Consider the following 15346-nt stretch of genomic DNA (forward strand, 5'->3'; position numbering starts at 1 on the left):
CGACTGTCCGGCAACTCCTGGCTGAACCCTACGTCACAGCCAATAACAACGCATATGCCTGGAATCCTTACAGCAGGAAAGAGTGGTTTCGTCGCTGTAACACATTCAGAGATCGATTTATAGCCAGTAATCTAAAATAATTCATAGATTTTAAACAAAAAACACTTTTTGTTTGTCATAGATGGACAAGATAGATTAATATGAGATGAAAGGCGAGTTCCTAACGAGTTCAGGAAGCCAAGCTAAAGCTCTGTGATATTCACAGCGATGGGGGCAGACGTTTTGATCAAGAGAGACCTTTAGAAAATATACACATTTTCTCTAACACTAAATATACAAATATGTATTTTACAGTTATAAGTAAGGTGAAATCTTATAGTTAGCCATTTTATAAATGTATTATACTATATTTTGCCTTATTCATACAGTTTTGTTGAATAGGAAATACATCATATGAAATATTTCATTTTTTTATCATATTTGTACTATGTACTTGAGCTTGTCTCCTCAAAAGTGACCACACCTCATCAATTTATAACTATTTTTACCAGAAAGGTGAGATTTTAACCTTTCTTGGAGTATGCAGCATTACTAGTTATTGTTTATGGCCCTCTCATGATAAATAAATACTTTTGGGGATTATGTAGATTACATTTTCGATTACATTTAGTTACATACAAGAGGTTAACACTGGCCAACACTGATTATTGTTGCATTAACTCTACATTGGTGTCAGTCCTCAGAAATCGTGAATTCCTATTTTTCTTTTGCCAAGTACACATTTTGCACAGGAATGACAAAAGCCCCATTGATGGAGGAGGGTAAAATCATTGGCATTGGCAACAGTCGCGGGGGGCACCAGTTGAGAGGGAGCGAGGTTCTACATCTGTCTGTCTATATAACTCATCCTCTATCTACCGTCGCCAGCTACGAGGCTACGTGCAGTGCCTTCAGAAAGTGTTCACACCCCTTGACTGATTCCACATTTTGTTGTTACAGCCTGAATTCAAAATGGATAAAAAAAATGTTTTACCCATCTACACACAATACCCCATAATGACAAAGTGAAAACATGTTTTTAGACATTTTTGCACATTGAAAATTAAATACAGAAATCAATCATTTACATACACTATATATTCAAAAGTATGTGGACACCCCTTAAAATTAGTGGATTCGGCTATTTCAGCCCCACCTGTTGCTAACAGGTGCAATCTCCATAGACAAACATTGGCAGTAGAATGTCCTTACTGAAGAGCTCAGTGACTGAACCAGGTTTACCTCTAGGATTTTTCCTGTGCTTAGCTCTATTCTGTTTATTTTTATCCTAAACAAACTCCCTAGTCCTTGCCGATGACAAACATACCCATAACATGATGCAGCCACCACCATGCTTGAAAATATGAAGAGTGGTACTCAGTGATGTGTTGTATTCAGGACATAAAGTTAATTTCTTTATCACATTTTTTGCAGTTTTCCTTTAGTGCCTTCTAGCAAACAGGATGAATGTTTTGGAATAGTTATATTCTGTACAGGCTTCCTTCTTTTCCCTCTGTCATTTAGGTTAGTATTGTGGAGTAACTACAATGTTGTTGATCCATCCTCATGTTTCTTGTATCACAGACATTAAACTCTGTAAAATTTTTAAAGTCACCTTTGGCCTCATGGTGAAATCCCTGAACGGGGTTTCCTTTCACTCCGGTAACAGAGTTAGGAAGGACGCCTGTATCTTTGTAGAGACTGGGTGTATTGATACACCACCCAAAGTGTAATTAATAGCTTCACCATGCTCAAAGGGATATTAAATTGTTTTACCCATCTACCAATAGGTACCCTTCTTTGCGAGGCATTGGAAAAGCTCCCTGGTCTTTGTGGTTGAATCTGTGTTTGAAATTCACTGCTCGACTGAGGGACCTTACAGATAATTGTATGTGTGGGGTACAGAGATGAGGTAGTCATTCAAAATAATGTTACACTATTATTGCACATAATGAGTCCATGCAACTTATTATGTGATTTGTTAAGCACATTTTGATTCCTAAACTTATTTAGGCTTGCCATAACAAAGGGGTTGAATACTTATTGACTCAAGGGATTTCAGCTTTTCAGTTTTAATTCATTTTGATATTATGGGGTATTGTGTGTAGGCCAGTGACAACAAAATCTAAATTGTATCCATTTTTAATTCAGGCTGTAACACAATAAAATATGGAAAAAGTCAAGGGGTGTGAATACTTTCTGAAGGCACTGTAAGTGTCTGTTTCTAATAGCCAGGACTAGAGCCAAGAACAGTTAGGAGAGGAGGAAAATGATCTAAGGATGAAGGAATAGGACTATGAATGTTCTGCCTCCGTTCTGGTCTAGATAGTTTTTTTGTCACCACCCACACTATACTTTTTCTTAAAGTTTTATTTCAATTGTTTTCATGTTACACCCTAATAATGATGGAATTGTTCATTAACTGTATACCACATCATTTTACATAATATTTTTTAATGATTTGGAGTTGCACTATACTGTGGTTCAGTGTGCATTTCTCTGTATTTACATAAAGTAAAAAAGATGTCACCAGAAACATTCAGCCAAGCCTACCAGCAGCGCCAAGCAGTCGCACTATGAATACATTTGCATACATTTGGCCGCAGGGTGAATTAGGTACATGGGTCTCAGCCGGTTGCATCATATCCTCTTTCACACCAACAAGCCAATCTGCTGAGTGACAGGTTCCCACCTGTGATGGGGCCATCCATGGTCATCCTAATTTAGCCTCAGTGTAGAATGGCTGGAGCCATTCAGTCCGGTGACGTGTCCTGTCGTGTCTTGAGGCTGTCAGGCATTCAATTGGTGTCTGTTCCTGTTGTGAAATCCAATTAGGGAGGTGTGGTTGAACTGCTCAGTCCAACACCTGGTCAGCTTTCTGATCCTTTGGGGAAATAAATGGCTTTGTTGGGTGGCTGGATGGCCATTTTGTGTCTCCTGCAATGGTTGGACGGACATTCCCTTTTTCACGTGACTGGTGACACAACGCACTTCTGAGTTGTCTCCGTACTACTGTACTCTTTCTTGCAACTTGGCTAACTGTCAAACTTTTTTTCTTTTTACTCTTAATAACTATTTAATCAAACTTTGTATTTAACAAGTTTTTAACAAGGTCTTAGTTTTGTCCTCACACAACTCTTTTTAATTTAACTTTTTCACCGCGGACGCTTTATCTGGACATAGATCTGCAGTACCTCCTCCGGCCGAAAAAAAATGCTAAGTAACGTTATGCCTTCTCATTGCAGTCGCTGTACTCTTAATATACAGGAGAACTATCGCCTTATTGTGAGGACAGCCGAGTTGCAATTAGTGGATTCGGCTATTTCAGCCACACCCGTTGCTGACAGGTTTATAATATCGAGCACACAGCCATGCAATCTCCATAGACAAACATTGGCAGTAGAATGGCTTTACTGAAGAGCTCAGTGACTTTCAACTTGGCACCGTCATAGGATGCCACCTTTCCAACAAGTCAGTTCGTCAAATTTCTGCCCTGCTAGAGCTGCCCCGGTCAAAAGCAAGTGCTGTTATTGTGAAGTGGAAACGTCTAGGAGCAACAACGGCTCAGCCACAAAGTGGTAGGCCACCACACAAGCTCACAGAACGGGACCGCCAAGTGCTGAAGCACATGGCGTGTAAAAATCGCCTGTCCTCGATTGCAACACTCACTACGGAGTTCCAAACTGCCTCTGGAAGCAAAATCAGCACAAGAGGAGGAATCATGGCTGAGACCCATGTACCTACACTGAGGCTAAATTAGGATGACCATGGATGGCCCCATCACAGGTGGGAACCTGTCACTCAGCAGATTGGCTTGTTGGTGTGAAAGAGGATATGATGCAACCGGCTGAGACCCATGTACCTAATCTTCATGAAATGGGTTTCCATGGCCGAGTAGCCGCACACAAGCCTAAGATCACCATGCGCAATGCCAAGCGCCGCTGGAGTGGTGTATGTCTCGCCGTCATTGGACTCTGGAGCAATGGAAATGTGTTCTCTGGAGTGATGAATCACGCTTCACCATCTGGCAGTCCGACATACACATCTGGGTTTTGCGGATGCCAGGAGAACGCTACCTGCCGCAATGCATAGTGCCAACTATAAAGTTTGCTGGAGGAGGAATCATGGTCTGGGGCTGTTTTCCATGGTTTGGGCTAGGCCCCTTAGTTGCAGTGAAGGGAAATCTTAACGCTACAGCATACAATTACATTCTACACGATTCTGTGCTTCCAACTTTGTGGCAACAGTTTGGGGAAGGCCCTTTCCTGTTTCAGCATGACAATGCCCCAGTGCACAAAGTGAGGTCCATGTCAGAGGAACCGATGTGGATGTGGTGGAGGAGTCAGGCGCAGGACACAGAGGCTTCGTCCAACAGACTTTACTAGTCAAAAGTGCAAAATACAATACACGGCCTCGAAAACAAACAGAGGCGAGTGAATTACGTAAACCATGCGTAAACACTAAACAAAACAAACAGAGCGCAAACACGCAGCTCCGAACGACAGGCAGACAACAACACACAATCTAACCAATACAAAACAGGGAACTTATAGGACACGTAATCAGAACACAAACAGACACAGGTGTACAAGACAGACCAAAGCAATCACACCACGAAACATACAACGGTGGCAGCTAGTACTCCGGGGACGGCGAACGCCGAAGCCTGCCCGAACCAGGAGGAGGAGCAGTCTCGGCCGAAACCGTGACAGTCCATACAGAAATGTTTTGCCGAAATCGGTGTGGAAGAACTTGACTGGCCTGCACAGAGCCCTGACCTCAACCCCACCGAACACCTTTGGGATGAATTGGAACGCCGACTGCGAGCCAGGCCTAATCACCCAACCTCCATGCCCGACCTCACTAATGCTCTTGTGGCTGAATGGAAGCAAGTCCCTGCAGCAATGTTCCAACATCTAGTGTAAAGCCTTCCAAGAAGAGTAGAGGCTGTCATAGCAGCAAAGGGGGGACCCACTCCATATTAATGCCCATGATTTTGGAATGAGATTATAGACGAGCAGGTGTCCACATACTTTTGGTCATGTAGTGTATTATGGTACATTTCAGACGAACTCCAGACCAGCCATTGCATTGACAGCCGCTATTGCGTTAGCTAGCTGGCCTCAGACATTCATCCTAGCTTTATTATCAACTGGCTAGCTTTATCAGGCAGCTTTAGATGCGAGGGGAAAATGAATATATTCGCTAGTTAGTTAACCATCTGATTGAAGAAGTTGATTATAAATGCCATTAGCTAGCTAGATAGTAAGTTAGTTGAAAAAATATGAGGTTGTGGCGATATATCGCCATCTGGTGGCGACTAGAAACAATTGCATAATAGGAACTATTACAAATTGATGGTCCTTGAAAATAAATATTAGTGCCTAAAAAAGTACTTGAAAGTCCTTGAATTTCACTTGCTATTGTCTGTACGAACCCTGAACTAAACTAATGAAAGAGCTACTTCCTGTGCTTGGCCTCGTATGTTGAACATAATAAATTGCTCCCTATCCTCCGGATGTGTACCAAACTCACTAAAAGGGCAGTAATAAAGCCTCCCCTGAAAAAGTCAAACCTTGACCCGGAAAATGTAAAAAACGATCGGCCTATATCGAATCTCCCATTCCTCTACAACATTTTTAAAAAGCTGTTGCGCAGCAACTCACTGCCATCCTGAAGACAAATAATGTATACGAAACACTCCAGTCTGGTTTTAGACCACATCATAGTACTGAGACTGCACTCGTGACAGTGGTAAATGACCTTTTTAATGGCGTCAGACCAAGGCTCTGCATCTGTTCTCCTGCTCCTAGACATTAGTGCCACTTTTGACACCATCGATCACCACATTATTTTGGAGAGATTGGAAACCCTAATTGGTCTATACCAAGGTTCCCCAACTGGTGGCCCGCGGGTGGTTTTATTTGTCCTCCCAACTTTTCTGAGCAAAAAATATATATAGATATTATTTGTTTGTGTGGAATTTTCGTTGTAAAAACACCAGGAAATCAGCTCCAAGTTATTTTAATTTAAGAAATCTGTTCCCAAGTACTCACACCCATAATAGAGAGACACGTGATCGTATACAAATATAAGCAAGGTTTGAAATGATTATGTTTTAGTCAAACATTATATCTGTTTGGGCTTCTTGCTGTGAATTTGCTGTCTACACATTTTTTGTAATTATGTTCCGGCCCCTCGACCATCCGCTCCAGAAAAAATCGTCCCGCGGCTGAATCTAGTTGATGATCCCTGGTTTACACAGAAAAGTTATTACCTGGTTTAGATCTTATCTATCGGAAATATATTAGTTTGTCTCTGTGGATTGTTTGTCCTCTGACAACTCAATGGTAAGTCTTTGTGTTCCTCAAGGTTCCGTTTTAGGACCACTATTGTTTTCACTATATATTCTACCTCTTGGTGATGTGATTTGGAAACACAATATCAACTTTCACTGCTATGTGGATAACACACAGCTGTACATTTTGATTAAACATGGTGAAGCATGCCCAGGAAGCCTATGTTTCAGATATAAGGAAGTGGATGACGACAAATGTTTTACTTTTAAACTCGGACAAAACAGAGAGGCTAGTTCTAGGTCCCAAGAAACAAAGAAATCTGCTATTTGATCTGACAATGAATCTTGACGGCTCTACAGTCGTCTCAAATAAAACGGTGAAGGACCTCGGCGTTACTCTGGACCCTGATCTCTCTTTTAACAAACAAATCAAGAATATTTCAAAGGCAGCTTTTTCCATCTTCGTAACATTGCAAAAATCAGCAACTTTTTGTCCAACAATGATGAAGAAAAGCTAATCCATGCTTTTGTCACTTCTAGATTAGACTACTGCAATACTCTACTCTCCGGCTACCTGGATAAATCAATGAATAAACTTCAGTTAGTGCTAAATACGGCTGCTAGAATTTTGACTAGAACCAACAAATTCGATCATATCACTCCAGTGGTTTCCTGTTAAGGCTAGGGCTGATTTCAAGGTTTTACTGCTAACCTACAAAGCATTACATGGACTTGCTCCTATCTATCTCTCCGATTTGGTCCTGCCGTACATACCTACACGTAAGCTACGGTCACAAGATGCAGGCCTCCTTATTGTCCCTAGAGTTTCTAAGCAAACAGCTGGAGGCAGGGCTTTCTCCTATAGAGCTACATTTTTATGGAATGGTCTGCCAATCCATGTGAGAGACGCAGACTCGGTCTCGATCTTTAAGTCTTTACTGAAGACTCATCTCTTCAGTTGGTCCTATGATTGAGTGTAGTCTGGTGTAGGGGTACGAAGGTGAACGGCAAGGCACTGGAGCGACGAACTTCCCTGGCTGTCTCTGCCTGGCCGGCTCCCCACTCTCCACTGGAATTCTCTGACCCTATTACGGGGGCTGAGTCACTGGCTTACTAGTGCTCTCCCATGCCGTCCCTAGGAGGGGTGCGTCACGTCATGCCAGGCTTTTTTCGCTGTACTCGAGTTGAATGGGTTGAGTCACTGACATTATCTTCCTGTCCGGTTTTGCACCCCCTAGGGCATTTGCGGTGGAGGAGATCTTCGTGGGCTATACTCAGCCTTGTCTCAGGGTAGTAAATTGGTGGTCTGTTGATATCCCTCTAGTGGTGTGGGGGCTGTGCTTTGGCAAAGTGGGTGGAGTTATATCCTGCCTGGTTGGCCCTGTTCGGGGGTATCGTTGGACAGGGCCACAGTGTCCCCCAACCCCCCCCCGTCTCAGCCTCCAGTATCTATGCTGCAATAGTCAATGTGCCGGGGGGCTAGGGTCACTCTGTCCTATCTGGTGTAATTCTCATTTCTTATCTGGTGTCCTGTGTGAACTTAAGTATGCTCCCTCTAATTCTCCCATCTATCTCTTCCCTCCCCTGAGGACCTGAGCCCTAGGACCATGCCTCAGGATTACCTGGCCTGATGACTCCTGGCTGTCCCTGTCCCCAGTCCATCTGGTCGTGCTGCTGATCCAGTTTCTGCTGTTTTGCCTGTGGCTATGGAGTCCTGGCCTGTTCACCAGATGTGCTACCTTGTCCCGGATCTTCTGTTTTCGACCCTCTATTGCTCTACCTCCCTCCCTCTCTCTCTCCCTCTCTACCGCAACTGCTGTCTCGACCTCTGAATGCTCGGCTATGAAAAGCCAACTGACATTTACTCCTGAGGTGCTGACCTGTTGCACCCTCTACATCCACTGTGATTATTATTTGACCCTGCTGGTCATCTATGAACGTTTGAACATCTTGAAGAACAATCTGGCCTTAATGGCCATGAACTCTTATAATCTCCACCCGGCACAGCCAGAAGAGGACTGGCCACCCCTCAGAGCCTGGCTCCTCTCTAGGTTTCTTCCTAGGTTCCTTTCTAGTGAGTTTTTCCTAGCCACCGTGCTTCTACATCTGCATTGCTTGCTGTTTGTGGTTTTAGGCTGGGTTTCAGTATAAGCACTTTGTGACATCTGCTGATGTAAAAAGGGCTTTATAAATACATTTGATTTGATTTTGGTTACTCATTGATATGCTGCTGTTGAAACGTTATACTGAGTGCACATCAATACTAGGTATAACTCCAGTAACAGTAATTTCTCTTTCACACAGTCAGTCTCTTCACAATGATAATGTTGTCGGGAGATATTGGAGAGCAAATTAGTTTAGAGAAATATGAGAAGGGGAAATATTATGAGTGAGAGAGAGGATAGAGTGTGTGAAATATAATTGTTGATAGAGTAAATCAACAGAGAAAGGGTCTGAGACTAGGGTGTGCATGCGTGTTCGTAGATGTATGTTACATTGAATTTGTTTGTCACTAAGTGAGTGATAGAAGGATTGAGAGAGAGAGACAAGGAGGTTGATGAGTAATCGTTTTTCTTCGCAGTGCACAGAACTGGCAGGCGCTCCTCCTGTGGCAATCCCCTTATCTCTCTCTGCGTCAGCCAGGACCTTCATTTAATCAGAGAGAGAAGGATGCGCAGTATTACCACTGGCTATAATGCAGTCAGGGAGGAGTGGATGCACTGCCATACTGACAGCACATAGAGCACCACAATGGAATATACCCTACTAAACCTTTATACCAAACCATATACAAAAAATATATATATATACAATCATTCTAGCTATACTGTAGCTAACCTTTAACAAAACCTAAATTTTTCTGGGTCAGGTCCCCGTGTCAGAATGAACTCCATGCAATGCCATACATGCCAAATAAGGCATTAAGTACCACTCCAAGCCTTAGATGGCACACCAGACCATCCAACATGTTGCAGCTCTTCATCAACTTTGAAGTATTTTTTGATACAGTAATGTATTATCCATAGACCCCAACAGTACAACGCAACCCAACCCCAACTTTGTCCCTAATAGATCCCCTCGCGCTGGTCTAATCCTTTCACGCATTACAGTTAAACCTCGCCATGCATGCCTTTTAAATTAGCGGGGCTCATTTTGTCAGCACCGCCGCCCCACAAAGCTCTGACTGGTAGTGCCATCTTATGGAGATAATTTGCTACTACAGTTTCTTAGTAAGTCGCAGTCCAGGACCCTTTTCTAATACTTCAGAAATGCATCTTTCCTTCCTACTTTCCTTGAAGTAATCAGAGATTTCAATTAGTTGGATTGCTGAACGTAATGGGGTGGTAACATTTCTTACACCTATCCAATCACTTATACATTTGTGCTTACCTTAAAGACGCAAGGAATAAAGGATGCATTTCAAAGATATTCAAGGAAACAAGGAAGGAAGGATGCATTTCTGTATTCGAACATGGCCCGGTCTCTCTCATTACTTATCACAATGCTGAGCATTCGAACATGGCCCGGTCTCTCTCATTACTTATCACAATGCTGAGCACATCTGACTGCAGCATTCTGTCACTGACAGGAGAATAATTCCCTGTGTGAATTAATGTTTCCAGTCGCATAATTACCAACCCTGTTGAAGCACTGTTCAGACCAGAGAGGTCACACTTACCCCTGTGTTGCATTCTTATAGTCTAATATGTTATTATGTGGGCCCAAATATACATACCAGCAGTACATGTATTTTTGTTACAAATAATTATTTGTTCATACAGTATGTATCATTTTTTATGCAAAACTAGTACAATAAATACATGAAACAAGTCAATAAATCAATTCAGGATGACTGTTTATCCTGGCTATAACTGATTACCCTCCTCCTGTCTTTCAGTTTAGCAAGGTTTGGAGACGGTGATCCCTGGAGTCCCTCTACGACCTCACTACATATATCTTTCCCCCTGATAGAGAGTTGTGGTATGGTGTTGAGGTCCTTATACCTATGTTGTGTACTGTACAGTATGTGCTTCTGGACATACGATCTGAACGGTATGTGCTGGACATACAGTAGTGGCACTAACAGCCATCCCCATGCACTCACTGTATAAGGTTCTGCATTGGGCAGCGGACGTATAAAATATTTGCATGCATGATCCATTTTTTTTTTTTACTTTCCGATACAAGAGAAAGTGACATTTACTTTTGATTCAACTTGATTTTGAGTTTTTATAAATCATTCATTAATAAGTCTCCCCAGCAACAATTGTAATAATATCGCCTTTAGAATGGAAGACATCAAGTACATTTCTAAAATGTCTACATTTCACCTTCCTTCTGCCAAGAAGACACCTTTATTTAGGGCAATGTACAGAAGTCACACTTACTTTTGCATAGCCGCTTTTTATAGCGGCTTTAAAATAGACTTTGCATTAACTCAAACGACACAGGTTGGATCTTGCTCAAGGGTACATTACCGTTGTGTTATAGACCCTGTGAATAGATCCTGCAAGTCCAGTTGCTTAGCTGTAATCAGATAATACTGTCTCCTACACAAACCCAGATTGACATGGATAAACTGTGGGTTTGAAGGTGTCAGCAGAGGCAGAGTATGCGTTTGCCCCTTGCCGTTACTCGATCTTACTCAGCCTACGTCACACCAAGGCTATATGCAGAGTTTCTTATTTGAAGTGTTGCAGCCACAATTCTTTAATCAAAAAATACTAGCAGAAGCCGCAGGAATCTACCTCCACCCCCTTTCCTGACATAACCTCGTACGCAGTCATGTGCCTCTAGTTCTTTTTTTTAATGTCATTAACAGGTGGTTGTCAAAAATAGAATGAAGAAACACACACACACACACACACACACACACACACACACACACACACACACACACACACACACTATCAGGTGCACCCACACACACAAACACACATGCACACACATGCACACACATACACTAACGGGTGCATGCTCACACACACATACACAGACACACATACGCACACGCGCATGCACACACACACCACGCACACACACACACACACACACACAGAGACACAGAGTGATATAGAGACAACACACTCATTACGCATATTCTCGCAAATACATTTTACAGGGCCCAGCAAAGACAGATAGATCAAGCACAACCGTACGTGCATGTCTAAACAAACATATACACTTTCAAACACCACACAGGCATAGGCGTGTGGCCACATAGCTACTAAACCCACCCACTCACCAACTCCCTGCAACACAAGGCTACTTTGGCCTCCACCCTCTTTCCACTGCCCTTACCTCCCCTCCTCTCTTTCTCCGCGGCCCCTCTCTCGCTCACTCATTCTCTTCGCCTCGCCCTATTTCATTCCGAACTGAACCACACACACCAAACAGGTCAGCAACTTCTTCATATCATTGTTATGATTCGTAACGTGACCATGACTGAGTGTATAGTAAAGCAAAATGAGTACAAATTAATTAATTTGTGTCCGTTGTAGATATTGAATTACAGCATTGTAAAATAAATTGAATTGCTTACGCTCAAATGATGGCCTTGAATGTTGCTCTGGGGTGTCTGCATTTGCTGCCGTTCGTGTTTGTGTTTTTGTGTATTTCAATTTCATACTGATCACACTGTTGTATATTTCAATGGGTATTGTAATTGAATAAGTTGATTTGGATGGAATATTGCGAGGTACTTTAAGTATTCAAGACTGAATCATAGAGGACTGTTTTGCATCTGTAATTTTAGTATTTATGGTTCAGAGCTTCTTCTCGCTAAACTGTCAATTTGTATATCATGCGAGGGTAACGGTAATGCTGTGCAAATATTCTTGATGGAGCCTTTTCATTGTCTTATTTTTAGTTGGCATACTAGTTGCTTAGACTTCTTTGCAAGATAGCTATATGTAGGATAATTACTACTGTTGTCCATCTTTCAGTCTACAGTAAATATAGACATAGTTCTTTAAGATGTGTAAAAGTGACTAACACAACTCTGACTTAATGATAATAACTTAAGTAATATGTGCATACCAGTGGAGGCTCCTCAGAGAATTTCATAGAAATAGTGAAACATTAAACAAAGCTGTCATTTTTAGATTAAACTATACTAAATATATTCACATCACCAAATAATTGATTAAAACACACTGTTTAGCTATGAAGGTCTACAGTAGCCTCAACAGCACTCTGTAGGGTAGCACCCTAGTGTAGCCGGAGGACAGCTAGTTTCCTCCTCCTCTGAATACATTGACTTCAATACAAAACCTAGGAGGCTGATGGTTCTCACCCCCTTCCATAGACTTACACAGTAATTATGGCAACTTCCGGAGGATGTCCTCCAACCTATCAGAGCTCTTGCAGCATGAACTGACATTTTGTCCACCCAATCAAAGGATCAGAGAGTTAATTTAGTACTGAAAGCATAAGCTACAGCTAGCTTGCACTGCAGTGCATAACATGTGGTGAGAAGTTGACACAAAGAGAGAGAAAGACAATATTTAAACAGTTTTTAACAAAAAAAAATCTTCAAAAATGAAGAAAGAGCGAGAGGGAGAGAGAGAGCTAGCTATATTTCGTAGTATTTTTTTCACTTACTTAGCTAGCTTAGCTAGCTAGATAGTTTAGCCTACTCAAACACCTGGCTCAAACAGAGAGGGGTGCTAGGTTAGCTAGCTGGCTATAGCTATCCAACACTGGAACTCTTCCAAGTAAAGGTAAGCCTTTGGTTTTATTAATTTATTGCCACTGGGGCCCGCCGGTGTAACTGCTAAACTGATTGCTGACTGTACACTGGACTGCATGATTGTAGCAGGTTTACTAATGTGTTAGTTGTATTAGCTATGTTGACTATGATGTTAGATAATATAGTGACAACGATGTAGGCTGTGTGTAGCAGTTAGTGGTTATGTTATGAAGGGTTGGCTTGGAACGTTTTTTTTCCGCCTGGTCAAAGACAGCTAAAGTGTTGTGCACTGAAGTCAGCTAGCGAAGGGAAAAGGTGAGAGAGGAGGAGCACACGTAGATGCGAGAAGGAATTACAATGAGCAAAGTGATCATGCTGTTTGTATGTGGCTGCTATGAAAGTGAGCTGTGTTTGGCGTGTGATCGGTTGTATTCATTCGGCCGATTCTGTTGAAAAATGTTTCTTAAATGGAAGCAAACAGAACGAAACGGGGATAAACATACCCATATTTGTCCAATAGAAACTCTTGTTTTCAACTGTTGGACTAATGATTACATACTAGATCAGCTAGATGCAGGCAAGAGTGTGCAAGGTGGTATTGAATGTGTCACTATCTGTCACCTTGATTACAGAACATTCTCTCAACCTGTGCACCTACGTTGTAAACTTTTATTCATAGGCTAGGTTGTAGCAACATCATGATGGGTATAGGGAAAATATGAGTAGCATTTAGTAGCCTAAACCTATCGATGTTACATTGAGCTGGGTGAATGGAATTTGAATGACAGTCATCCAATATGCTGTAATAGAAATAATATACCATTTAGCAGACGCTTTTATCCAAATGGATTTTTTTTAAACGTATGGGTGGTCCCGGGGATCGAACCCACTACCCTGGCGTTACAAGCGCCATGCTCTACCAATTGAGCTACAGAGGACCACGCTCATAAAACATTTCTGCGTCCTTCCTCATCTTAAATGGCACCAACCGCCACTGATGCACACAATATTTGCTATGAAAGGTGAAAAAGTGTCAATTTAGCACTCATTGACGTGCTGGTGCTGGTTCAGACTTGATATCCAACCATGCAGTTGGAAATGATTCTGTGCAGCATTAAATTGTCCATCATATAGCCGTCAAGATTAAAATGATATTTGCCATGTTGTATTTGATCAGACTCTATAAGGTGACATGGCAGTTGTTAAATTGAGTTTGTACTAACATTGTGATGGATTAAAGTCAGTAGATGTTCTTCTACTGATGTTAAAACTCATTGTTGTTTTTTTCTTCGTTTTTTTTCTAGAATAAGCTGCTTTCTCCCTGCTGGCTTCTCCTCCATATCTCTGTTTCCCAACATCTACCCGGAAGCTTCCTCTCTTTTTGATATTTTTGTCTAATCTATTCTATCTTTTAACTCATTTTTCATTATGACCCGCTCATCATTGCATACTTCTTCCAAACCACCTTTTACATCAAGCTTTCGATGTCTGGTGTTAATACCTAACAATTAATGATTTGTGCCGACACACAAAAAAACACAAATATATATATATATGTTTTCTGCACTGATAAGCCTTAACATGCCTTATTATTTTTGATGGTGGGTTTGGTATGTTTGGTTTATGAACTGAGTCATCAGTGCTGCTAATTCCCATTTCCCTTATTTTCCTGTCCTCCCACATCTTCCTGTTTCCCTCCCTCCATCCCTCTTGCCTCACCAATCCCTGTCCACCATCCTTTCTATCGCGCCACTGCCACCTCACCATACAAACCCATTCCCTGTCTCCTACACTCTCTCCCTGTCTTTATCCATTATTCATCTCATTTTTTTTCTCAATCGTAAACATCTGCAAAGCTATGTGGTCCACCTTCTTTCTGCACGAAGAGGATGGCAGGCCGATTCCACCAGGGGCGGGAGTAGGACCAGGAGCAGGTCCCCTGGGACTGACAGGTGTCATGGGTGGCAGAGGGGCTGGGGCTGGTGCTATGGGAGTTAAGCGCCGGGCAAAAGCGTCAACATCAGGAGGCATGAGCGAGGTCCAGGAGGGCAAGATCAAGCTGGCGTTCTTCGTGGCCATCGTGGGTGTGGTGTTGACTGTCTTGGGCTTGGGCACAGAGTATTGGGTGGAGCTGTCCCCGCCAAAGACCTTCTACAACAACCAGACGTGTCTGGCAGCCCACTACGGGCTGTGGAAAGGATGCACCCGGACTCTGTGGGTGGCTGACATAAGCCCTGAGCGAGAGAGCTGTGGGCCGGCTGAACTGCCCGGAGGTGAGTGCTCTGGGGGTGACTGCTCTGGGGCTGCATGAATAGGCC

General features: G+C 42.5%; 1 protein-coding gene across 2 annotated transcripts in view; it reads left to right on the forward strand.

Moving 5' to 3' along the window:
- The window catches only part of LOC121571538 (voltage-dependent calcium channel gamma-6 subunit), a 44091-nt gene that overhangs the window by 24760 nt on the left and 3985 nt on the right, over positions 1 to 15346 (forward strand). Inside the window, exons 1-2 of one of the 2 annotated variants that reach the window (XM_041883056.2) lie at positions 11436 to 11734; positions 14333 to 15301. In XM_041883056.2, coding sequence (XP_041738990.1) covers positions 14887 to 15301 — 415 coding nt within the window. In that variant the 5' untranslated portion in view covers positions 11436 to 11734; positions 14333 to 14886. Of the gene's footprint in view, positions 1 to 11435; positions 11735 to 14332; positions 15302 to 15346 lie in introns of those variants that run through there. The other variant, XM_041883057.2, reaches the window with a different exon arrangement.

This window comes from Coregonus clupeaformis, chromosome 8 (genome assembly GCF_020615455.1).
Source record: "Coregonus clupeaformis isolate EN_2021a chromosome 8, ASM2061545v1, whole genome shotgun sequence".
NCBI lineage: Eukaryota > Metazoa > Chordata > Actinopteri > Salmoniformes > Salmonidae > Coregonus > Coregonus clupeaformis.